The sequence below is a fragment of the Camelina sativa genome, chromosome 16 (genome assembly GCF_030686135.1).
Source record: "Camelina sativa cultivar CO46 ecotype springtype chromosome 16, ASM3068613v1".
NCBI classification, from domain to species: Eukaryota; Viridiplantae; Streptophyta; class Magnoliopsida; order Brassicales; family Brassicaceae; genus Camelina; species Camelina sativa.
The window spans coordinates 24,975,088-25,000,787 of record NC_141895.1 but is presented as its reverse complement, the minus strand read 5'-3'; the positions used below and the strand labels follow the sequence as shown (position 1 = coordinate 25,000,787).

The 25,700-nt window shown below is 35.7% G+C and overlaps 2 protein-coding genes and 4 pseudogenes across 4 annotated transcripts; 4 read left to right on the top strand and 2 right to left on the bottom strand.

Annotated features, from left to right (window-relative positions):
* Window positions 1-89: 89 nt before the first annotated feature.
* Window positions 90-2,953, bottom strand: LOC104751846 (shikimate kinase 1, chloroplastic). 3 transcript variants are annotated; one of them, XM_087493063.1, is made up of 13 exons: window positions 2,724-2,804; window positions 2,500-2,583; window positions 2,325-2,359; window positions 1,980-2,227; window positions 1,841-1,893; window positions 1,691-1,745; window positions 1,533-1,605; window positions 1,288-1,375; window positions 1,100-1,182; window positions 884-1,013; window positions 710-788; window positions 531-595; window positions 90-451 (listed from the first exon to the last, which is right to left on the bottom strand). In XM_087493063.1, exons 4-13 carry the CDS (start codon window positions 2,188-2,190, stop codon window positions 383-385), a joined length of 906 nt encoding a protein of 301 aa, XP_087349189.1. In that variant the 5' UTR covers window positions 2,191-2,227; window positions 2,325-2,359; window positions 2,500-2,583; window positions 2,724-2,804; the 3' UTR covers window positions 90-382. The 3 variants fall into 3 exon arrangements, with proteins under 3 accessions (XP_087349189.1, XP_010472194.1, XP_087349190.1); XM_010473892.3 differs by lacking the exon at window positions 2,500-2,583 and having other exon boundaries at window positions 2,724-2,953; XM_087493064.1 differs by lacking the exon at window positions 2,500-2,583 and having other exon boundaries at window positions 2,325-2,428; window positions 2,724-2,897.
* Window positions 2,954-9,201: 6,248 nt separating this feature from the next.
* LOC104751843 (F-box protein At2g21930) lies at window positions 9,202-10,860 on the top strand. Its single transcript, XM_010473889.3, has 2 exons — window positions 9,202-10,303; window positions 10,421-10,860. The coding sequence occupies exons 1-2, from the start codon at window positions 9,295-9,297 to the stop codon at window positions 10,615-10,617; spliced, it is 1,206 nt and encodes a 401-aa protein (XP_010472191.2). The 5' UTR covers window positions 9,202-9,294; the 3' UTR covers window positions 10,618-10,860.
* A 687-nt stretch (window positions 10,861-11,547) lies between these two features.
* LOC104753922 (F-box protein At2g21930 pseudogene) lies at window positions 11,548-12,443 on the top strand (annotated as a pseudogene).
* A 3,393-nt stretch (window positions 12,444-15,836) lies between these two features.
* On the top strand, window positions 15,837-17,108 carry LOC147925932 (F-box protein At2g21930 pseudogene; annotated as a pseudogene).
* Window positions 17,109-18,786: 1,678 nt separating this feature from the next.
* Window positions 18,787-25,700, top strand: LOC104753921 (putative F-box protein At5g44220; annotated as a pseudogene).
* On the bottom strand, window positions 21,773-23,421 carry LOC104753151 (alkane hydroxylase MAH1 pseudogene; annotated as a pseudogene).

The window sequence follows — 25,700 nt, the reverse complement described above, 5'->3', positions numbered from 1 at the left end:
TTTGTTGTATTCCATGAGAAAGCTACTTTCAGATTTGAATAATACCAGTAAAAACTGTGCCCGTACACTTTGCTTGTTCCTGGCTCATCTTAACAAAACGACGAATACGGCTACTTTTTCTATATTTTGTTCCAAGGAAAAGAGAAGGAAAATGATAGTGAAACAGCAAGAGTATTATTAAGTTATATATACACATATTGCATCTTCTTTAAACAAAGCATTGTTCCAGTCAAAATTAGGCTGGTGTAATGTAAGCTCCAATGACCCAGAACCAGTAACTAGAGGTCGTCTTTGTCTCTGAACTTGTTTCCTGGCCCGGTGATTGCTTCGTTGAGTTGATTGAACAGATAAATGAAGAGACAGAGAACAGGAGGCTGGGAAATTAGAGGTCACCGTCAGGGATCTCCATAGTTTCTTCATTCTCTAGAAAGCTCAGAACTTGCTCAACTGCCTGGTGACGAGTGATTTGTTTTGTTGAGTTTGATTCGAACAGGTTAATGATGAAGTAACAAAGAAAGGACCTGACTTACCTCAATGGCGATTTCAGTTGGTGTGAGATCTGAGACATCTTTATAGCCACGCTTGGCTGCAATATCTGATGATTGGAGTACAAAGAAGAAAAGCCAAATTAGTAGCAGAAGTTGCATGAGTGTATATAGCAGAAGATTGCACAAAAGCTATATTAGCAGATGGATGGAGGAGATAATACTTTCTAACGATACTCTGGCATTTGCATTTGAGTATGCTTCACTGCGCTCATTCCAAATAGTTGAAAGACGCTTCAAAGCCTACATGTAAATCACATACATACCAAAGGAGAAAAAAAAATGAATGCTTTGTCATGAATCCAAAGCATATGAATGTAGAACAGTCGAATCAGTACCACTGTGTATGCATCTCCTGATTCATCATGTAACAATGGTCGTGAATTAGTTCCAACGGCAGCAATTCTATGGGCTAAGGCTTCTAGAGGCACATCTAACCAAATGCTGATTCCTTTATGCATATACTTCCTGATAATACCATTCATTACCAGATACATCTAACAGAGACTTTAGTTTCATATGTATTTACTTTGGGCAGAATGAAGGGAACATACCAGTTAATGGGTCTTATAACTGCACCTCCACCGGTGGAAACAACAACATCATACATCGAAGAGAGTTTCTTTAGTGCATCGGTCTACAAAGACAGAAATAAATTTAGCTTAGAATACAATACAATAAATCACACTAAACAAAGAGTAGACCAAGAAGAAGAGCTTGAAAGAAGAACCACAAAACTAACCTCCTTTCCTCTAAAGAAACTCTCTCCATGATGCTCAAATATCTCTGCCACAGAAGTTCCATTCATCGCCTCCTCAATCAAAGTGTCACTGACACATCCAGAAAACTTAAAGAAGGTTACGCATCTAGAATATCAAACCTCTCATTCATAACTAACTCCAAGTTAGAGAACAAAATTTCCAGGAGACTTCCATTGAGGCTTTTAAAGATACATATAAAGCTTTTTATTCAGTAGCCTATACATACCAGTCAAGGAAGGAATAACCAAGAGCTTTGGACATTAACTTTCCCACGGTTGTTTTCCCAGAACCCATCATCCCTGTGTTCATCAGGTGAATCATCAAATTACAAACAAATATTATAAAGTAACCATATGAAACCAAAGAGCAGAGAAAGACACTAACCAACAAGGTACATAGATCGTCCATTCAAAAACGGTTTAACCTCTTCTGCTTTTCTCTGCAAAGCTCATGTATCTACTGTCCAGTAAGATTTTATAAAAGACAAAAATTAATCTAACACATTTCACTAGAGATGATAGTATTATTACTTGCCTTGAGAATTAAATCTCCATCAAATGGATAAACACTTCCAGCCTCCAACAATGCTACAAAATCCAAAAAATCAAATCAGATTCCCTTAATCAATTACTTACTAGAAGCTATGGGAATTAGTAAATGCTTTTACAAAAACCTGAAGAGTTATCAGCAGAACATGAAACCTCTGAAGAAACTGATCTGTTTCTTCTTTCAGGTTGCAAATGAGCCAAAGCAAGACCCCTGAACCTTTTCTCTTCCTTAGCTCGCTGAGGATACCGCAATGAACCACGCGGCAGCTTCCTCTCAAACTCTCTCCAATCAACCCATGATGGGTACTGAAACCTTTGAGCAATAGCTGCTTCCATCTCAGACAATTTTCAGTACACAAACTATTCAAAACCCCTGCAAAGCAATTATAACTAGATTCAGCTCTTTTTTTTTTTGGCTACTGACAAAACCTAAAAGACAAGAATTTGGCCATAATTAAAAAAAAGCCTACCAAGATTGTTGTCTTCACATCAACCACATCATACCCTGAGCGACAGAAATCGAAAAGTCGATAACTTTTGTTAAACTTCAGAATAAAAATTCAAACTTTACCCACTTCCTTGACAGGATCGATGATATGAGGATTTTTAAAAGCAATGGCAAAAAAAAATCATCATTATTTCAACCTGAAAAATTCGAACTTTCCAGAAAATAATACTAATGATTATCCAAATCAAATTGGAGAAGAAAATTTAAAAATTGACAATTTCCTGACAAAGAAAAAAAAACATATAAAACCAGAACTAAATTAGCGCTAATCAACTTCATTAAAGGATAACAAGAATACGACCTGCAGAATCAAAGAAGTATGAACAAATTAACCAAAAAAAACAAAAAAAAAGGTGTTTACCTGAATTTTTCTCCCGCCGACGGATGAGGAGGCGACTTTTTTTTCTCAGTTTTGTAATCTTAGATTTAAGGTACTTATCTTATTTTAATAAGGGACTAATCCATTTTGGTTGGTCTGGTATCTTACTAGGAGAGAGAGAGAGAGAGAGAGGGGTTGGTGAAGCTGTGAAACAGTAATGGCCTTTAAGCGTGTCATTAGCCGTTTTGACCATATATAAAAACACACTTGACACTTCTTAATCATTTTTTTTTCTTCTATATATGTTTATTAAGCTAAAACGTATAACAAAATGTTGTCTGTTAGAAAAAAGTGTTATCCATAGCAAGTTTAGTAGTTGTAAGTTATGAAATTGTGTGAATATTCATTAAAAAAAAGGATGTTATGACATAATGCTAACATTTGATGTTCTCATATACTTTTACATAAATATTCAAAATAAAATATATATATTTAAATATGAATCTAATTAAAAATCACATATTTGAAATAATTAAAGTACATGAGAGTTTTGAGTTAATCTATTTATCTTTGAAAAAAACTCATAAAATTTAATATGGTATTAAAGCCTACTATATTTTTTTTATACATAGCATAGTCGATTTTATACAAATATATATTGTGTTGATTCATTTCAAAATAGACCAATTATCTAGAACGAAAATAATATTTTGGGAAAAAAAATTCAAATTTATAATATGGGTTACATAAACCATCTTTTTAAATATTTGATTTTTCTTACAAAAATTAAATTTTTTTCTTAGTATTTGATATATTAGAATCTGCTATCCAACTACCTAGTTTATCATAAGACATCAGGATATATAAGGTTTTTCTATTCTATATATTTGTTCTTGTGTAATAATAATCACAAACATACAATAAAAGATTTGATGGCAAAGAAAACAAGACAAAAAAAGTTTCATTATGCCTTCAAGAATTAATAGTGGCTAAAGAATCTAGAAACCTATCTCCTTTACATGCAGAGTTAGACACCTTATATAGGCTATGGAGTGCTTATTAGCCTTGCATTTGGATAAAGCTCTTTTTGCTACGGATTGTTCAGATCTCGTAGCAATAACATCTAATATCGAAGATTGGCTGACCTTTTCATCAGAATTGAAGGACTTTATTCATTACAAAGATCGATTTGCTAATTTTAGTATTAGATATATTCCTCGAGAGGGTAATATCCGTGCCGATAAACTTGCGAAATGTGCAAAAGCACGAAGTTTCTGTTTTTCCCATGTAAGCTCGTCGGTACCTAATTGGTCATCTCCGATAACTTAATATATGGGATTTGATTGGCAAAAAAAGAAAAGAAAAAAAAATTCGTAGTGACTATGAAAGTTGGTGGTCGATGTTTCCTTCCAATGTAGGTTTGTGGCACTCTCTGTTTCCCACCTGCTTTTTGGTATTTGTCCGAACAGATTAATCTTTTCACTTCTTTTTTTTTCTGGGTAAAAATCTACTATATATTTTCATACAAGACTATTAAATATTGGTTGAGACTTATTTTTATGCCCATACTGAATAACTATATAAAATCTAAGAGATACCAAATTTATCGAATGTCTGAACACCTTCATACCACAACTGCTTCAGCTCATGAATCAGAGGTTGCAAGAAGATATCTAGAGATCGCTTCGGATGTTTTGGACCTGGTACCAAAATACTCAAGAACAGAAATTCGCTTTGCATACACATATCTGGAGGAAGATTGTATGGCGTCATTATAACAGGCCATAAATAATATTGTCTCCCTGACATACCAAATGGACTAAAACCATCTGTACACAACCCAAGATAAACATTCCTACACTCTTGAGCAAAGTCAGGATATACCAATTGAAAATGTTTCCACGCCTTTGCATCAGATGGGTGTGTAATTTGTCCTTTTTCAGTAAAATGTTCTGCATGCCATCTCATTGCCTCTGCAGTCCGTTTTGATTGGTATAGGCGTTTCAATCTATCAGCAACAGGCAAGTACCACATACGTTTATATGGCACTCGCGTCCTTCCTTCAATAGGCTAATATCTCGGCTTCCCACAAAACCGACATTCCTGCAACTTATCATCATCTTTCCAGAAAATCATGCAATATTCAACGCACACATCAATCATTTCAGATGGTAATCCAAGACTCACAACCAACTTCTGTATTTCATAGTAGTTCTCAGCCGATACATTATCATCTGGCAAATACTCTTTAATGAGTTCAGCCCAAGAATCCATGCAATTCTCACTTAAGTTATTATCAGCTTTAATTGTCATCATCCTAGATGCCAATGATAACTTAGAATGACCTTCTCTACATCCATCGTAGATAGGTTGATTTGCAGCATCTAACATAGTATAAAAACGTTTTGCATCTACGTTGGGTTCTTCCGTAATATTCTCAGGAAATGCAGCAGTAGTTTCATGGAATCTATTTTCTTCATTATACCCATAAAAACCAAATTGATCAGATTCTTGATGCCCATAATTACTAGGTTGATCAACAGCATAATTCATACTACTACTTCCAACATTACTGTTACAACCCTCTCCATGACGAAACCATACATAGTAATTTGGCATAAATCCTCTATTATCGTTGGACTACTTAGGACATGGATAAAATATTGTACCGTTTTGTTGAGCAAAGTCTTGGTTTGTCGCCTGGTACATGAAAGCGCGCAACCCATCACAAAACTCTCTCATCACATCACCGGTCTCTGGATCTCTGTGATTGTACATCCACCGTCTCGTTGTGTATATCTCATGATGCTCGCCTCCAAACATTATTATAGAATTTAAAAGTGTTTAGGCCTTTTTTTGTAGCCTTTTTTCTCTCACAATATTTTTTTTGGTAGTAAAAATGTTTTTGTTGGAAGTGTTTTGTGTTGTGGTTTCCATGGATCATGAACTTGCTATTTATAGGCTTACTAAAAATAGTTGCTATGGATTTGCTAGGGAAACTTGCAAGGGATTTGCGAGGCTTTTACTGTTATGCCGACATAACAGTTAGACTCGGGAAAAACGTGGCTGCCGACATCATCGTCCCTAGCAACTCCCTCGCAAATTTGCTATGGATTTCGTCATCGCTAATTCGTCGCAATATTGTGAGGGAGTTGCGAGTGTTTTGCGAAGAACTTTAGCGGAGTCGCAATCCCTCGCAAATTTGCGAGGGAATTGCAAGTACCCTCGCCTTCCTAGCAAACTACTCGCAACGCCGTCACAAATTTGCGAGAAACTTTCGCCGTCGCAGATTTCCGTCGCAAATCAACTGTTTTCTTGTAGTGTATGGGAAGATGAATATTCTTATAATTCTTCATCACCCATCTCTAAAATTTCTCTTCTTATATTTTTTTCGTCTTTTCTATGAATTACAGAGTTTCCAACAATTCATACTTTCAGTCTTCAACTGTTTAACACATATATCTAATTTTTTAATGTACATTTTCTGAAGGATATCTTAATAAGATTACTATGTGAGATACAAAAATAACAAGGTAAGTTTTGTTGAAATCAGGTTTGTGTTAATCTTCAAAAGTAAGAAAATACGATGAAAAAATATTCAAGACAATAAACACTTATAATGATAAAAATAAAATAAATTTATCAAACATGTGCGTTGGTGGAGTTGGTAGGTGGAAACTGGAAACCTAAAAATGAATGAAAGGATTAGAGGCCAGACCATCCAAATAAATGCAAGTATCCAACCAAAAACCATAACCTAACATCATTCATTGATAATTACACATTATACAAAAATTAATACTATTGGTACTAATTTATTTATTTTAAATAGTAATATTACAACTATTTATCCCCTGAGAAGATCTGGGGATCTCCAGCAACCTGGGAAGATATTTTGATTGAACTCTGTATCTATTACCATATACGGTACCAGATGCTTAAACTATTAGATACAAAACTCCCACCTACTTATGAGTCAGTAGGTATTCAATCGTTTTCTTGTCTCTAAATCTTGTTACCTTCATTGGTTTGAGTCTTGTTTGAAACTATATAATGGTTCATTTTGAAAGAAAACTTTAAGCTCACGTACATGTTTACATTATGAGTCATGTCTTAAACAATATGTGATACAATTTCAGTTCTTCCAATGCATTTCTTGTTGATTTGCTAAGATTGCGTCCTCCTGCTCGGTAACAATCGCAAAGAGTACTCGCCATTATCTTTTTGCGACTACTTGATGACAACTAGTCAACTACACGAAATGTAACAACCCGTCCCATGGATCCCACTAGCCTCACTGCTAGCTGTCCTAGTGGACCGTTCGCGGACTCCACTAGCCTCACTGCTAGCCGTTCCAACGGACTCCAAGCTGGCCCTGCAGGGCATCGATCCTAATCTGTCACTGTGGATATCCCAATCCACCAGTAGGTTATTGGTGCGTCAGGCGTTCCTCGAACCCTGGTACCCACCCTTTATCAACATTCCCACAGAACAAGCTGTCACCAATTGATTTTTATGTAACAACCCGTCCTGTAGACCCCACTAGCCTCACTGCTAGCCCACTAGCCTCACTGTTAGCTGCCCCAACGGACCCCAAGCTGGCCCTGCAGGGCATCGATCATAACCCCTCACTGTGGCAAACTCATTGATCTGCAAATCAACAACAACAGTCATGCAGGGCCAGCTTGAAGTCCGTTTGGGCGGCTAGCGGTGGGCTAGCGGGGTACACAGACGATCTGTTGGAGCAACTAGCGGTGAGCTAGTGGGGTCAACGGGACGGGTTGTCACACGAAACTTCACACAAATGTTTTCTACGTTTTCTTTCTAATCACTGACTTTCAATCTTTCTAATAACAAGTGTAATTATTCTCGGTTGATTGACTTGACTTATGAACATTGCTGAACTTGTGAAAAACAGTACCCAATACCCGTGACTATGATCCCTATTTATCTTGTAGATTTTGTATTGTCTACATGAAAATTCTTATTAGCATGTTTATCTAAGAGCCATAATTAAAGAGTGTGAACCATCACTATCCTTAAAAAGTATAAACACATAAATAAACAGGTTTGTTTCTTCTCATATTCACACTTCAAAGTTCCAGTTACCAAATTTAGACGACACGAAACCGTAGACATGTTCCTCTATCGGTGTCAAGACTCGTGACTCGTGAGCATTATTGATAATTAAAACAGTTCGTGACAAACTCATTTCCATCCAAAGCCCAAGGAGATTCATTAATATGATGACCTTCTTCCACTTCTTCCAATGCATCTCCATACTTAGGTTATGATCCCATCGATAGTAATTACAAACTGTTGTGTATGACCGAAAAAATGATCGTTTAGCTCATGAGCTTCGGGTTTTGACATCAGAGAATGGGAATAGGTGGAGAACCATTAAATATTGTCATCCTCACTCTCCTGAATCTCTTGATATATGCATCACAACATCAATGGTGTGTTATATTACAAAGCTCTTCTGGACACAGATCAAGCAGTCATGACTCATGAGTTTTGATGTTAGGTCTGAAAAGTTTGATCTTATAAAACTACCAAAAACTGCAGGGTACAGAAAGCTGACAAGCTACAAGGGAAAGCTTGATATCACGTACTCAGAGACCATCTAGTTGTGTAATTTATTTGTGGGTTCTAGTGGATGCTGGGAAACATGAATGGTCAAAGGTGAGTTTCCATTTTGCGGTGTGGGAATAGTGTATTAAATTTTCAAGTCTATTGTCTCACAAATGCAGGTGAGTTTGTTTTGGCACTAGAAAAAATATTTCATGAACCACCATTTTATGTTCTCTATTATGATCCCAAGAAAAATCACTATACAAAAACAAGTCTGTTGTATCTATTAATTACTACAAACATTTCATGAACCACCAATTCATATTCTCTATTATTTTGTATTTTTGTATTAGTTATAAGTCTCACAAAGTAATTTTACATCACTCGGTCACCAAGTCCTTGGCATAACTCCAACTCTGGATTGGTCTTGACATGCACGGTGCAATACACGCTCAGTCACATGGATAATGCATGTTCTTATCCATCTTAATGTATAATATTAATTTGGAGAAAAAAGAATAAAAAAAAATCACTAAATCTATCATATATGGCAGAAGAAGAATGGTAGCCTAGGTGTCACCGAAAAGGGCATCACTCAATTTTCTCACTTAAAACTCAGATTAATGAGAATGTGGTGCCTTGAAGTTTTCCTACGATGTCCATCCTTCACATCACAGTCTAAAGTTTTTCTACAGTGTTCTAGTCAGACGCAGGTACCCCATTACCTACTATTATTTTGATTCTTCCCATTTTATTTCATATTTAGACTTCTTTTTCCATACAAGTTTATATTTCTTGCCATGTAAATATTTATTTTTGTTGAACAATAAGGTTCACATTACAAAAAAAGATTATGTAAAAGTAATCTCATTTGAATTTTATAGTGTCAATGGAATTAATTAATTATTAATATAGATTTGAATAGTCAATTTTATAAAATAAGACCAAAACGAGGGCAATTTCATATTTTACATATCCTCTATGTCCACCAGAAGATAAGCTTTTGCCACTGAGAGCAATCGACACCGTACGTTCTGCCATGGAAGCACATGGAGCTAAAAAGAAAAAGAACTCCGATGATCTAAGAACAATCGGAGACAGCTCACGTACGATATCAATTCCAGCTGATGTTATTCCAGAGATATTCAAAGGATTGCCTGTTAAAAGCCTAGCGAGGGTCGTTTGCGTATCGAAAGAATGTGCATCACTCATTCGCAACCGAGATTTCGTGAAAACGTATTTGATGAAATCCTCGGATAGCTCCCAAAGTCTCATCTTCACATTTGAAGGAAAGTGTTCCGGGAAGCACTTTTTCTTCTCATCGCTTCAGCCCCAAGATCGAGGTGAATCAGTATCATCTTCCTTAGCTATTTACCATATGAAATGCCATTTTCGACCGTACAAAACTTTTGCACCTTCTGTTAACGGCTTGATTTGTTACGGACCTCCGTGGAAACTCATGGTATACAATCCTAACACTAGACGGTCCATTACTTTTCCCAAGATTGAGTCCATGAGGATAGATATATATCATTTCTTGGGTTATGATCCCATCGGTGGTGATTACAAGGTGTTGTTTATGACTAAAGGAGACCCTGTTGGTACGCGATATGGTTTAGCTCAAGAGCTTCAGGTTCTGACATTGGGGAAGGATAAATCATGGAGGATGATTGAAGATTTTCCTCTTCACTTTCTTGATTTTCATGAGTCTCCTGATATATGTATCAATGGTGTTTTGTATTATCGAGCTTTGCTCAACGAAGATGGTACGAGTGAAGCATTCATGAGTTTTGATGTTAGATCGGAAAAATTTGATCTTATCAATGCACCAGAGTTACTTGAATACCATTTATCGTTTCCAAAGCTGACATGCTACGAGGGGAAGCTTGCATTCGTGTTCTCTAAACTTCATATCTATATATATAGCATTGAGTTGTGGGTTCTAGAAGATGCCCCCACACATGAATGGTCGATGCAGTCTTATTCTTTTCCTATAATAAATGGCGAGTCTTGCTATAGTTTCAATCCCTTCTTTGTTGTTGGTGAAGGTGAGACTGTTTTGGTCCTTGAAACTGTATGCACCATTTTATGTTTTGCTATACAATAGATGCAAGACTTATTATTATTATTATTAATTTTTCATTTCTATTGTGCCAATGACGCAGGAGAGTTGGTTTTGGCACCGGCATTTGTGGAGAGAGGACCATTTGATGTTCTCTATTATGATCCAAAGAAAAATAGAGTGAGAAGAGTCCTCATAGAAGGAATCACAGGAAGGGAGGATCCACTTTGGAATAAAGATCCATATCATCGCATAATCTCGGTCATCCCTGGTCATGCTAATAATCTCATGTTTCTCTAAAGAGTGCTGGCTCTTATTACATATCTCCATTGATATGTTTGTTCTTCAGCTGCAGTTGTGTTAATTACTTGAAGGATTCATGATCTTTTGTCATTTTTGTGGAGACAGTTTGTTTGTGTATGAAGACTATTCGTCTGTGTTACGTCCATACTCTCGCGCGGTTTTCTCATGGTTTTGTTGCTGTAGAGAGATTATGAATTGATACTTTATTAATCTTATGACAAAGTTCATATTTATACACAACTTAGAAGATCTAAACTATAGATACGAGTATATATGGTTACAAGATATTGATAGATATACATTACAACTATATCGATCTATACTAATAGTTGCTCAGTCACTCTGTATTGAACTTGTGTATCACTGTCTCATCTTCTTTAATTATGTGATTTTTCCTTTTCATAATTCGCAATCTCTTAATTCTCCCACTTGATAGAGAGATTAAAGATTTGGAAAGATACGTTTTAATTAGAAAATTGTGAGCTTTGATAAAAAGACAAAGAAAAATGTGGAACTGTCAAAAGTCAAAACTACAAAAGAATTACGGTAAAGAAACAACACGTACATAACTAATAATACTGTAGGGTGAACAAAAAAAAAACTAATAATACTGTAGAAAGACGAATTTAGGTTTTTTTTTTTTTTGGTATTTTGTCTCAATTATAAATCAATGTTTTATAAATATTTTTTTTACTGTTTTTACTATATTTCTGAATTTATTTATCCCGCGTGTTGTATTGGTTTAATTAACATATTTCAGATAATTAAATACCAAATTTCAAAAGAAAAGCAAAACGCCATCCATTAAATATTATTATTATTATTATTATTCTTTTTTGGATAAAAACCAGCCATTAGATATTATACTTAATTTTCTTCTTCTTTTGGTCTTGGTTTAGAAGATAAAATTTGTGGAGCGAGAGCACTCGACACCGTTCGTTGGTATCACCGCCATGGAAAAACAAGAACAAGAACAAGAAGCAAACAAGAAGATCTGCTATGATCTGAGAAGCACAGAGCCGATTCCACATGATGTTATCGAGGAGATACTCAAAGTATCGACAGTTGAAACCCTAGCGAGGTTTCGCTGCGTATCGACGCAGTATGCATCCATGATTCGCAGCCGAGAGTTCATAAAATCGTATTTGATCAAGTCTTCTACTCGTCCTAAAAGCCTCATAATCTCATTCAAGGAGTTTGAACCTTTGGGGTTCGGAAAGCCATTCTTCTTCTCAGCCAGTCAACCTCAAAATCAAGGTGAATTATCGTCATCCTCTTCAGCAACTTACCTTTTGAGTTACCAACATCTACTGCACACAACTTATGCTGCTTCTGTTCATGGTTTGATATGCCATGGAAGTCCTTCTATGATTGAGATATATAACCCTAGCACTAGAAAGTCCATTACTTTGCCTAAGGTCGATTATGAGAGTTTCCCGTGTTACAGTTACTTGGGTTATGATCCCATCGATGGTGATTACAAAGTGTTATGTAGGGTGAAAGCAGGATACTTTCAGGTTTTTACAGTGGGAAAAGATAAATCTTGGAGGAAGATTGAAGATTTTCCTCCCCACTTACTTTGTTCTCTTTATTCTCCTGCTTTATGTCACAATGGTGTTTTGTATTATCTAGTTCATCTCAACCCTAACAAGATGATTATTGAAGCCATCATGAGTTTTGATGTTACGTCAGAAAAATTTGAGCACATAAAACTACCAGAGTTACCACCAAACATTGTCTCGTGTAAAAGGCTGACAACCTACGAGGGAAGGCTTGCATTCTTTTACTCTGGAACGCATGGTGATTATGGCATCAGATTGTGAGTTCTAGAGGATGTTGTGAAACATGAATGGTCGAAACACTTGTACGTTCCACCTCCATTACTTGGCCATAATTATGATGGTTGTAGTGCCTTTGGTTTTACTGATGGAGGTAAGATTTTGGCCCTTGAAACATTTTTTTTGGCTACAATAGATGTCTTCGCTTAACTTTCCCCCCCATTCTCCCAATGATGCAGGTGAATTTGTTTTGGCACCCCTACTGGTTTGTGGTACTCAAAAACCATTTTATGTTGTCTACTTTGATATCAAGAAAAATGTTGTGAGAAGAGTCGTCATAGAAGGAATATGCTCAGAACTGGATGGGGTACCATTGTGCATCACACAATCTATCTTCCTTGATCAGATTGATAATCCCATGTTTCTCTAAGTTTGTTCGCTCTTATCTCCATTGAAATGTTTGTTCCCAAGTTGTAATTACTTAGGAGATTTCATGATCTTTTGTCTTTTTTTTTTTTTTTTTGGCGAAACTTTGTTTATATATTCATACTCTCGGCATTGTCTCTGGTTTTGCTTAGTGTTGCATCTTTTGAATGTTCATGTAGCCTCTATGTATTGAACTTGTCTATTGCTGTCTCATCGCATATTCACATTTAATTTGGAGGCCTCATGTAGTTTTCTTTTTCATGATTCGCGGAATCTCCTAATTTTCTTATTTAATTGGATAGATAAATTTGTAAAGATATATTTAATTAGAAAACTATGAGCTAAAAATAAGGAGCTTCACTTTGTTCGTAGAGAGATGAAACACTGTTAGATTTTGTAAGAAACATAAAGGGCAGATCTGACTTGGTAAAAGAAGACACACATTGATTGGTTCAGAAGACACACATGATTTTTTTCAAGACTAGGATGGCTCCAACTCGATTTGGTGAAGAGACGACAAAGAATATCGAAAAAAAAGAAAGAAAGGAGGATGGTTACGGTGGTGGTTCAGGGTTCTAGAGAGATGAGGGGTACAGAGAAGGAAGAGAGAGAGGTTTAGTTGGTGGAAAAAATGAGGAGAACTTTGATAAGCACAAAAAAAAAAAAACGAGAGAGAGACAAATGAGGGTTTGGTTCACTGGACGAGAATGAGAGGACTTACAACACACTCATACCTCACAAACAATTGAACATGTCTTCATTAAATACTACAGCTAATTAACTCTAAAATGTAATAAAAGAGGAAATAAAAGACTAAATCAATTCAAAATTCAGGAAAATTTGACTAATGTATTTCGGGTCGAGATAGTATACAATTCACATTATATTTTCAATATAGTAGTAGATATCTATATATATTTTAGGATTTATTAAAACATTATAAAACTTTAAATATGGTCATTCTTAAACATTGAATTCTGGTTGGAAAATCAAATAAAACTTAGTGTAAATTATCATGAGATATGATAAGTGTACGTACATTGAATTCTGGTTGGAAAATCAAACAAAACTTTGTGTAATTCTATGTACTTGTAGAATTATGTTATGGGTTCTAGTGGATGTTGAGAAACATGAACCGTCTAAGCAGGTTTATCTTGTAGAAACATGAGATATGATAACTGAAGTGTTTTTCAATGCCTTTTGTCTCTTTGATGCTGGTAGAATTTGTTTGGCACAAAATATATTTTTGTGCATGATGGAGAAGCTTAATCGTTAGAATTTTTAATTAATTTCGTATTTATGCTTAAATTATATGGAGTACAATTCAATATTTCTGCAATTGCTTAAACTAGAAATTCATATTCTGCAAACTGATGGAGAGAAAATCATTTTCAGTATTCTGCAATTTGATAGGAGAAGAAATGTCCTTAGTGATCATCTACTAAAAACAATGTTCTTAATTTCTGCACAGCCTCTATATATTGTAAGTTCCCTTTTATGTTAACGTGTATTTCTTATAAATCATACTTTGTTCAGTCTCTACTTTACTGACTGAGTTCTAACCATATTTTAACAGGGAAACTAAAGTATTTCAGAATATACAATATGCTCCTCTTTTGATCAGGTTAGTGTCTCTTCCCTTCCCTCTCTTTTTAAAGTATATACCTTTAATGAAGTTTGTAGTATGAGTTTTTTTAATCTATATTTTTAGCTTCAGAAGCCCAAGAACTGGAGTGTGGATATGATCTTTCTCAGGTTCGACTTCTCACCCTCGGTTTTCAATATCCTTGTGTTACTGGTTGTGTTCCTCTCCGTGTCGAAGCTATAGTCATCCATCATCCGCGGCAGATATTTCATGAAACTGTTCCTCGCCGAGTCTTCTTCTCGACCAGGTCGCTTCTTCTTCACCTTCAGACGTGCAGATGATTGTTTCACTTTCTCATCGCTTCAATCCCAATATCCAGGCGAAGCCTCTGTAGTTACTTACCGTTTCACGCATCCTGCATATATATACCTAATCAGTTCGTCCTTTATTCACGGTTTGTTTTGCTACAAAACTGCTTCTGCTTCTGCACTTGTGGTTTACAATTCCAGCACCAGAAGATCCATCACATTCCCTAAATTCAATTCCCCAAGCGTCATCGTGAAACAGTTGTTGTTGCTATGATCGCATTGATTGTATTTACAAAGTCTTGTGTTTGACGGGACCAGAAGAGCTTGTTTTACAGAAGGAGCAAGTAGTAGAAGAGCTTGTTTTTACAGGTTTTGACATTGGGAAATGGGAATTCGTGGAAGGTCTTTGAAGATTCTTATCCTCACTTTCCTATCTTTAGCCAGATTTGCATCAATGGTGTTTTATGTCATGATGCTTATGTTGACAAAGGTTCGAATGAAGCTGTAGCTGCAGTGATGAGTTTTGATGTTAGGTCTGAAAATTTTGATCTTATTAAAGGACCTGGTGATCCTGATTGCCCGCTTGGCTGCTCTTGTTTTCAACTATGACAAGGTACGAAGGGAATCTATCTTGGTTTCGATATATAGGTTCAGTTGGATTTACATTCCAGACATATGAGTGATAAGGCTGCTAGTTAAAGGTAGGCTCTCAGTTGTAGAGTGGATTAGGCGTGTACAATTTGGTAACTCGATTGTCATTTTGGTGTATTGCAAGAAACGAGAGGCTGGTTTTCTTTTATCATCTCTTATCTAGTCAAGGTTGAGACTTGAGAGTCTTGTGTTTCTGTAAGGATCAAAGTAGTGCACAAGGTGATTGCCTTGTCACACAGTTTAATGATCTTACAAGTAATGTTCTCACTTGACATTGGGTCACAAAACTTAGAAGCATAAAGAACCGTCAAAACGTCCTTTGTTTTAAATTGAAAACGGCACGGCGTTTACTCATACATTGTTCAACCGTTTTATACACTAATTGAAAAATTCTATTATTTAATTCCAAAATTAAAAAAAAAAAAAAAAAACAGAAAGCAACCGTCTTCTTCGTTCAGGAGAGAAAATTAGAGGTTTTTGCGGAGTGTGAGAGTGGGAGTCAAATTCGACGTAGTCCATTCGTGTCTCGGCCATGGAAACACAGAGAGAGAAGAAGAAGAAGAAGATCTCCGATGATCTGAGATCCACAGACCCGATTCCACATAATCTCATCCCAGAGATTACTCAAAGCATCGACTGTTGAAACCCTAGCGAGGTTTCGCTGCGTATCGAAGCAATATGCATCACTCATTCGCAGCCGAGATTTCATGAAATCGTACTTGACCAAAAGTCTCATGTCCTCGACTCGTCCCAAAAGTCTCATGTTCACATTTGAGAGCAAGCCGCACGGGAAGCATTTCTTCTTCTCAGCGATCCAGCCTCAAAATCGAGGTGAATCATCATCCTCTGTAGCGGTGGTTTACCATATGAAATGTCATTCTCAGCCGTACATAACCGTTGCTCCCTCTGTTCATGGTTTGATTTGTTACGGACCTCCTTGTAAACTCAATGTATACAACCCTCCTAGCATCAGACAACACATGACTCTGCCCAAGATTGATTCTCTGAGGATCGATATGTACCATTACTTGGGTTTTGATCCTATCCTAGCAATGGTGATTACAAAGTTCTCTGTATGACCAAAGGAAACCCTGTTGGTAGGCGTCGTGGTTTAGCTCAGGAGCTTCGGGTTTTGACAATGGGAAATGGGATTCTTGGAGGATGATTAAAGATTTCCCTCCTCACTCTCCTGATTCTCATGAGATTAGTATTGATGGTGTTTTGTACTATGGAGCTTTTCTTGACATCGATCCGAGCTTTCTCGGCATGTATCAAGCAGTTATGAGTTTTGATGTTAGCTCTGAAAAAATTCCATCTTATAAAAATACCAGAAACTGCAATCTTTACAAAGCTGACATGCTACAAGGGAAAGCTTGCTGTCATATACTCGCCTCCTCGACTTTATACTGTTAGAAACTGAGTCATGGGTTCTACTGGATGCTAAGAAACATGAATGGTCGAAGAAGGTTTTTGATGTAGATCTCCCCCGAGCTGAGTTGGTTTTTAGAGTCTTTTGTCTCACTGATGTAGGTGAGTTTGTTTTGGCACAAGACTCTTTGTTTGCAGCACGTTTTTATGTTGTCTATTATGATCCAAAGAAAAATAGTGTGAGAAGAGTCTACATAGAAGGAATCAAAGAACTAAAACCTTCCACTTTGGGATAAAGATATTGATCGTTGTACAATCTCTATCTTTCCTGGTCAGGTTGAGAATCTCATGTGTTCTTTGAAGAGTGTTTGATCGTTAGTCTAAAAGAAGATGGCCTTACTGGTTTCGTGATCATCTCCACTTGAATGTTTGTTCTGTGGTTGTAGTTGAGTTTTATTTATTTACTTTGGAGGGTGTCATGATATATATCAATTATTGGCTTTGTCGTTCGAGGTGTTGCATGTATTTGATGTTCATTTAGCTTCGCTGTTTTGAACTTGTGCATCACCCTCTTCATCTTTTATAAATTCAGAGGTCGACTACCTTATGTTGATATGTGTATATTTTTTGGTTATATGTGGATACTCGAATATGACATTAAATTTAATGTCATATTAAGTATAATATGACATTATATTTTGTGAGCTTGATCTACGGAGTTGCGAATGTTATTCAAAAAATGGTTATCAATGGAAGACTTTTCTGGGGCACAGATTTTCAGGGGTCAAGAAGTTGGATTGGATTTGGAGTCGTTTAGTCACGTCCGTTCAGATTCCGTTGTGCTTTTTCAGCATGATGTTTAGACTAAATTTGGACCCTTAGCTAGATATCTCAGGTTCAAATGGCCCTAGAGTCACTGGGGTTTCCTATATGGATATGGTTTCTCAAGTTGTCTAACAGAGCGAATGAATCTTGCCAAGAAACAGCCATCAGATGGTGATCCTCCGCCAGAGCGTGTTTGCCATCTCCTGCTCCAATTCAGTCACCAACAGAACCAGATTTGTTTATGTGGCGAAGCAATTCCAGAGACACCGGGTGATATTCTCAACTTCAAAAACTTGGCTCCCTCTCAACCCTTCTTCTGCCTATGTTCCTTGCTTTCAAGACAGTGTGGTTCCAACAACGATTTCCTAAACATGCTTTCCTAGTTCTGGGTGGAATGATTGTCTTTTATGTGCTTTTAGCCCTGGAGTCCAAAATATTAAATTCGGGTTTTACTGTAGGCTTCCAACTCAAAACCAATTGGCAATTAGTGGAGAAGCCCTAACTCTTTCTATATTAGTAAATCTTTTCACATCTTTCCGATGTGGGATATTTTATACTAACACCCCCCCTCACGCTCAGGTATGATCATCTGAAGCGTGAGCATATATGGGAACAACATCCACGGGATTGCCCAACAATCAACCTGCTCTGATATCATATCAAATTTGGGTTTTACTGTTGGCTTCCAACTCAAAACCAATTGGCAATTAGTGGAGAAGCCCTAACCCTTTCCATATTAGTTAAATCCTTTCACATCTTTCTGATGTAGGATATTTTACACTAACACAAAACTCATCTTCTCTTTGACTGTACTCACAATCATCTCTCTCCTCCTCCCTTGTTGGAACTTGGAAGACGGAGTAACTTGGGTATGAAGCAGCACTTCTAGTCAAACAACAAACTTAACACCATTTTAAACTCATACTTCTCCCATAATCACTATTTTTTCTTCGATCACATAATTCCTAAACGGCGACGAATTTTTTTAAGAAATGAAAAGAAGCGTTTGAGACAATACGGGAACGTGGGATTGATTTGATCAAAATGCAAACCCAGCAAAATATTTTACTCTTTCTAGTTTACTTGTGTGCGTGCAAGCAGCAACGAAGATTCTATTGTTAGACCCCAAAAACAAGAAATCTGACACTTTCTTTTCCGCCATGAAAGAGAGAGAGCGAAGATTGCAAATGACAACATTGTAAGAATATTTCACTACAAAACTTGATCTTCTAGCCGCAACCATGGAATCTCTAACACTGATGACAGAGTTGACTCAGTCGTGGAATCAACATCGCCTATGGTTAGAAAAAGAGAGAGGAAGAAGGTGTCATATGACCGGAGCACCAACTCCGATCTGTTTCCGATTGATCTCATAATTTAGATTCTCAAACGCTTACCAGTCAAAACCCTAGCGAGGTTCCTCTCCGTATCGAAGCTATGGACATCCATCATCACCGGCAGAGATTTCATGAAACTGTTCCTCACCGAGCCGAAACCGGATCGTCTCTTCTTCACCTTCAGGGGTAACAAAGAAAATTATTTCTATTCTCTTCGCTTCAGACCTCTGTAGCTACTTACCATATGATGCATCCTGCGTATAAATACACATTCAGTTTCTCCTCTGTTCACAGTTTGATTTGCTATGGAACTTCTTCTGCTTCCCAACTTGTGGTGTACGATCCCATCTCAAGGAGATCCGTCACATTGCCTGAATTCAACTCCCAAAGCTTCGTCATGAAACACTTCTTGTGCTATGATCCTATTGATGGCGTTTACAAAGTCTTGTGTATGACAGGACCTAGGCTTGTTTTCAATTTGCCAGATCCAAAGCTTCTTCTACAGGTTTTGACATTGGGAGATGGCAATTCGTGGAAGACAATTGAAAAAGATACTACTCCCACTCATTTTCCTATCTGTGGTCAGATTTGTATCGATGGTGTTTTGTATGATCACGTTTATTTCTTATGCTGACATTATTCTCAAGGAGAAGGTTGTCACCATTGTTGAATTCTGATAAAGGAAGCTCGAGAGTATAAATTGCAGAACCCTTCGTCTTCTTCTCTAACCTAATCAATTGGGAAGTTACAGAATTTATAATTATACCCTTTACAATACTCATAATTACAAAAAGAAAAAGAAGATAGTTTAAAGGGTTTATTGCACCCACACCCACTTTGGGTTCAACTTGTTGCACCCACACCCACTTTACAAACTTGCTATACTTTGTTAAGTTTGCTTCTTAGATGTCATTGTTAGTTGGACAATTTTGCCTCTCTCCTCTTTCTCTCTTTATTTTCCCTATTTTTTTTTTGTTATTAACACTTCAAATTGTTATCATAAAACAAATTATCTATTTATTTATATACAATATGTTATGATTATATATTTTCTATATTTTAAGATACATACTGCTATATTTTTGATGAATTTTTAGATTATAAAGTATTCAATTGTCGTTGAACATTTGTTCACAAGACCACAATTACTCAGTAAAATCACAAAATCACAATAAAACCAAGAAAACCCAGATCGAATTTCATATAATCTAAAGTGATAAGGAAAAAGATCTAAAGATTTCACCTTCTCTAGATTTGCACCATTATTGGAATATTTTTTGAAAACTTTAGAAAAGGAATGTGAGAGAGAAAGAGAGAGAAACATAAATAAGCTTTTCTCTTTCAATGGATGAGCAAAAGCAAAACAAGGAAGAAGAAGATGTATTGTTTGGTTAACTAATTGTGAGAGAGAGATAGAGAGAGAGAAAATAGAAGGGGTTAGAAGGAGTGATGGGTAATATGTAATTAAACTTGAGAAAAATATATGAGTAGTAGAAAGTAGATGTGAGTGTTAATACTTTTGGAGAAAGTGGGTTGGGTGCAAAATTCCCTAGTCTAAAATCAGTTGCAGTCGCTACAGTAGCGACTCAAAAACGAACAGGGCCTATATCTTTTATATCATAACTAAATATCTTCTTTTTTTTTTCTTTTGCATTTTACTCTTCTTATATATTTTTTTAAATAAAATTTTCTCTCCCAAATTGACCTCTAGTAATTATTTAAAGAACAAGATATTAAAATTTGCCTATTTGTCCATCCTTTAATCTCATATATAAATGTAACATAACCTTTAGCTTTATAACTTGAGATTTTGTTTTAAGTTTTTAAAGATGTCAAAGATTTTATTTTAGGAAGTGTAGTTATTTGTGTCAATACTTATAGCTATATTTAATTATGTGCATGGCATGATAGTAAAAATATATGTTAATCTAGTAAATTTGCAGGAAATTAAAATTATTACTTTAATTTAGGCTATTTAAATGAAAAAGAAAAGCAAGAAAAAGTAACATTTACTTAGAACTATTAACTATATATATATATGTGCATTGTGCTGGTTAGTTTATCAATCTCTTCCAACCTATCATATTTCAAAAGCCTCTATAACGTACTTTGTTGATTATGCTGGGAGACTTCAGAATACCTGATGATATGATCATATCAAAAACGCTAACACCTAGTGATGTTGACAAACATGGACGTCTGCTTTTACCCAAACACCAAGTGCTCTCCGTCATAAAAAAAAATGAATAATGTTACGGATAAGAGTTTGAAAAAGGGTATTAAACTCGAAGTTCTTGACCGCGTTAACAAAAATTCATACTTTGTTTTGCTAAAATCCATGAAAATGTTCTCGCATCAGCTTGGAGAAACCACCAATGACTATGTTCTCGAATCGGGTTGGAAAGAAATAAAATTGTCATTAGACCTCAAAGAAGGGGACAATATCGAACTATATTGGGATAAATTGAATTACAAATTCATTATTCTCAATTTTGAATACAGCTTAATCCCCCCTTTTGATAAAAATGATGAAGCGTATATGCTCGCTAACAACATCCTTATGCATTAATATCCTATTTTAAGTTGTATCAATACTGTATTTTATTTTATATCTAGATATATAACTATCATTAGATGTAATAATTTGCAATAAATAAATAAATAAAAATGGATGTTCAAATTTAAGATTGAATAAGAGATATGATCTTTATGGAAAAGTAAGAATGATTGAAACTATGAAACATAACCAAACTTGTTATGTACGACGATATTCAACTATGGAACTTAACCTAGCTTACTTGTTTCAAGTTTCATGATCTTTGGTTACTAGAATTCACGGATAATTAGTTTATATTGCATCTAGGGTTTCTCAAATGATGTATCATTTATTAATGATATTTCTTACAAAGTTACAAGTTTGATAATATTGTCCTTCTTTGAGTTTATGAGACCAAGCATCTCTTAGCAACTGTGACTTTGAGGCCATGTTTCATGTGAAGGACTATGGAAGATGCTGGCTCGATCTTGTGCCCTTCAACGACAATGATGTCATAATTTCTTATGATCTCAACAGCCACTTTCTTCATCTGCAAGAAAGACAAGTTTTTCCCCAAGCAATTTCTTGGACCGGAATTAAACACAAAGAACTTGAAAGAAGGTTCATGTTTTAAGCCTCCATTTCTCTCAGAGATCCATCTCTCAGGTTTGAATTCAGTCGCGTCTTCTCCCCACACGGCCTTCATCCTCCCCAACGCATAAACAGAGAACAGAATCTTCCAATTTGCATCGACTTTGTGTCCACTTGGAAGCACATCTTGCTTTATGGGAGACTTCCGCTCGAACGGGATTGGCGCATAGAGGCGTAGTGATTCACACAGCGCAGCATGTAAATACACCATCTTGTTTAACTTGTCTGCATCTAAACTCATTCCAGAACTTGGTAGGTTCGTGTTGTTGATCTCTTGGCGGATCTTTGTCACAGCTTCAGGGTTCTTGGAGAGAAGCCAAAAGAACCAAGTGAGAGTTGTTGCAATGGCGTCTCTTCCAGCAAGCATGAAACTCTTGATGATGTCTTTGAGGAAGTTATCATCTGTTGGCTTCAAAAGCTCATACTTGGAAGCATCTAGATTCATGTAGACGCTTAATAAATCCATATCATGAGCTTCTTCTCCAATATTGGAGCGACGGCGACTTATTATCTCCTCTCTCTTGGCAGATATATACTTTGCACATGATCTGTCGAAAGCAGCATTTGCTTTGGTCATCTTCTTCTCTTCTCCGACTCCAATCCAGTTTTGCAGCTTCCACAAGATCATAGGCTTAACATGTCTATACACGACCACTTCTTCGGCATCATCCATAGCTTTTGCATACTCGTTCATCGGCATTTCAATGGAAAGAGAATTTGAGTCGTAGCCTGCTACTAGAGTAAGGGTTACATCGAATGCTAGCCTCTGGAATACGTCTTGTAAATCAAAAATCATATTCGCCTCTGCAAAGTGATCAAGGACTGGGACAACCCCGTTCTCGATTTTACGTGTGATGGTCCTCAATGAGAAGCTTTGAAACCCTTGATGGCTAAGCACGACCAGTGCGGATTTCCTCATATTCTCCCAGAGTTTCGAGTCAGCAGTGAAGATCCCGTTTCCTAGGAAATCGAACATCTCTTTGAACTCCGGTCCTTTGTCATAATTGGTGAAGTTGGAGCTGAAAACGTGTTGTATGTTTGCAGGATCTGCTGTGATCAACATGTTCATTCCAGAGAACCATGGGCCTTTGAATACAAAAGTTAAGTTGGATAACTCAAGAATCTCTGCAACATAGTCATTAATCCTATGAAGCATGGCGAGAACACCAGGAAGCATCCCAAGAACCGGCCAGTTTCTAGGTAAGATTTGATGGGGTTTCTTGTGGATCAAGAAATGGAAGAAGATAAAGACAAAAAAGGCTATGAAGACTTCAAGTATGCCTGCGTAAGCCATTAGTATACAAAGGTTGTGTTTCTTGGATTTTACGAAAGATAGAGATAAGCGAAACTTAGTTTTGTTATATTTATAGTTATATTTAGTACCACTTTCATCAATGAGATGGCTCCTTGACGATGTAGTCAACTCCTATCTTGTGAGCATGGTGTTCTTAATTACCTCGTCCACGTTCAGAACCTCAGATCTGTCAAACGTCCATGGTATGGAGGCGCCATGTGTAGATACCATGTTAATTATAACATGATGGGTTACATATCATTGACATTTATTATTTTATTTCTACATACATATCTTTTTGGAGGCAAAACATTTCCATCTCTATTATATTTTAAATAGATTGGAACCTGAGATACACAGGTTAATCGATAAATATCTTAAAAAGTTTACATGCAAACATTATATTAAATTTCCATGGAACCAACAATGAATGCTACAAGACATTTTTGGATGTATAAAACCACAAATTAAAATATATACTTTTTAAATCTACTTATAATATGATTGTTTTAGTATAAGAATTCATTTTTATTTGATTAGCTTTATAACATAACTAAAAAAAATTGAAATCTATTTTGGAGGACAATTTAAGAACTAAAACATATTGCTAGAAATATCACATACAACTTATTTTAACATAAACTATATAATAATTTTCATAAAACACACCAAAAAATGTTTTTCTTTCACAGTTTGACAAAGTCATTGACACTTCTCATAGAATAGCCAATAGACAATTTTGGAACAAAAAATACCCTTGTAACTAAACTCTCTTAGTTTGGTTTCTTTCTCAAATATTATATATATTTTAATTGATTTTTAATATTATAGAAATAAATCAAAATAGAGAAATGGAGGAAAAAAGAAACAAAGTGAAAGTCCAGAAATTTTGTAATTAGAAAGCACTTGTTTTCAATCTTTATGTAAAGTCAAAACCATAGATTATTTTTGGACAACTAGAATTCTACTCAGAAAATTATAGTTCTTCCATTTTTATACAAACTGTTTTTGATGTAATTGACTTAAACCACCAAACACTTAAAAAACTCAAAATCTTAGTTTTTAAATTTATAATTTGGTAATATAAGCTAGATTTACAAGATTAAGGTGTAAAAACATTATATTGTAAATGAAAAACAATGCTTATGAAAAATGTGAACAGTGACTGCAATATTAGGGTTGCAGAAGATACCCATGTTGAAGATGACAGCAAAAATACAATTATGCCCTCTGTTAAAATCATACTTGTAGACGTACACAATAAATAAAAAAGCATTATCGACGTACACCAAACAAGAACATAAACTAAATAAAATAACATTACTTTGTACAAACGTACACTAATAAATTATTATCATGTACGTACATGACAATTGTTGTTGTGTACGTATATTTTAATAGATTTGATGCAAGATAAATTTATTTGTTTCATTAGTGTTGTGTACGTATATTTGAAAAGAGAAACTTGGTACACCGATTTATTTGTATCAATGTTGTTGTGTACGTATATCGATTTATTTGTATCATTGTTGGTGTGGACGTATATTAGATTTTGTTCGATATATGTGATGTACGTACATCAAAAACTTAAGGTATGAATTAAAAAAAGATACTATGTGACATAATATAATTAAAATTATTATTATTATTATAATTATTATAATTATTTATTTAATTTTGGTTACTGTAGCAACGAGACTTCATTCAACTCAGTTACTCAAGATGAATAAATGTAATTAGATCAGTTTGAATTTCTTTGTTTAAATGGTATAATTGTCTAAAAACAGAGTAATGACTAATTTCTGAAAATTGCTTTTGACTTTGACCTAAACTGGTTATAAAACTCACTATATGGCTAAAGTATGTAATTTACCCTAAACTATATCCATGAAGCTTTTAAGTTTTGGTGATATATAGTTAACAATTACTGGAATTGGGTTCACAATTATGTTAGATACATAGTTTACAGAAAATTAAAAAATGAAATTATATTTTTTAGTCATGATAACATTATTCCGACCAGAAAACTGGAATCATTCGTCAATTTAAGCCCATCATTTTTCGATAGAAGACTCCTCCTCAAGCAAGTCTCACATCCGTTTTCTTTTTCCTTAGAAGAGAATTTTCATCGTTTAGCTCAAGCAAGTTTAGCTCAGGGGTCACTTAATTTTCATCGTTTCGTTAACGCCACTGATGCGGGTGAATTTATTTTGGCACCTACTTACTTTCGCGAACTACCATTTTATGTGCTCTATTATAATCCTTGTTGTTTGCTATCACATCTCTCTGCTACTCAGGTTGAGAGTCTTTTGTTTCTGTGA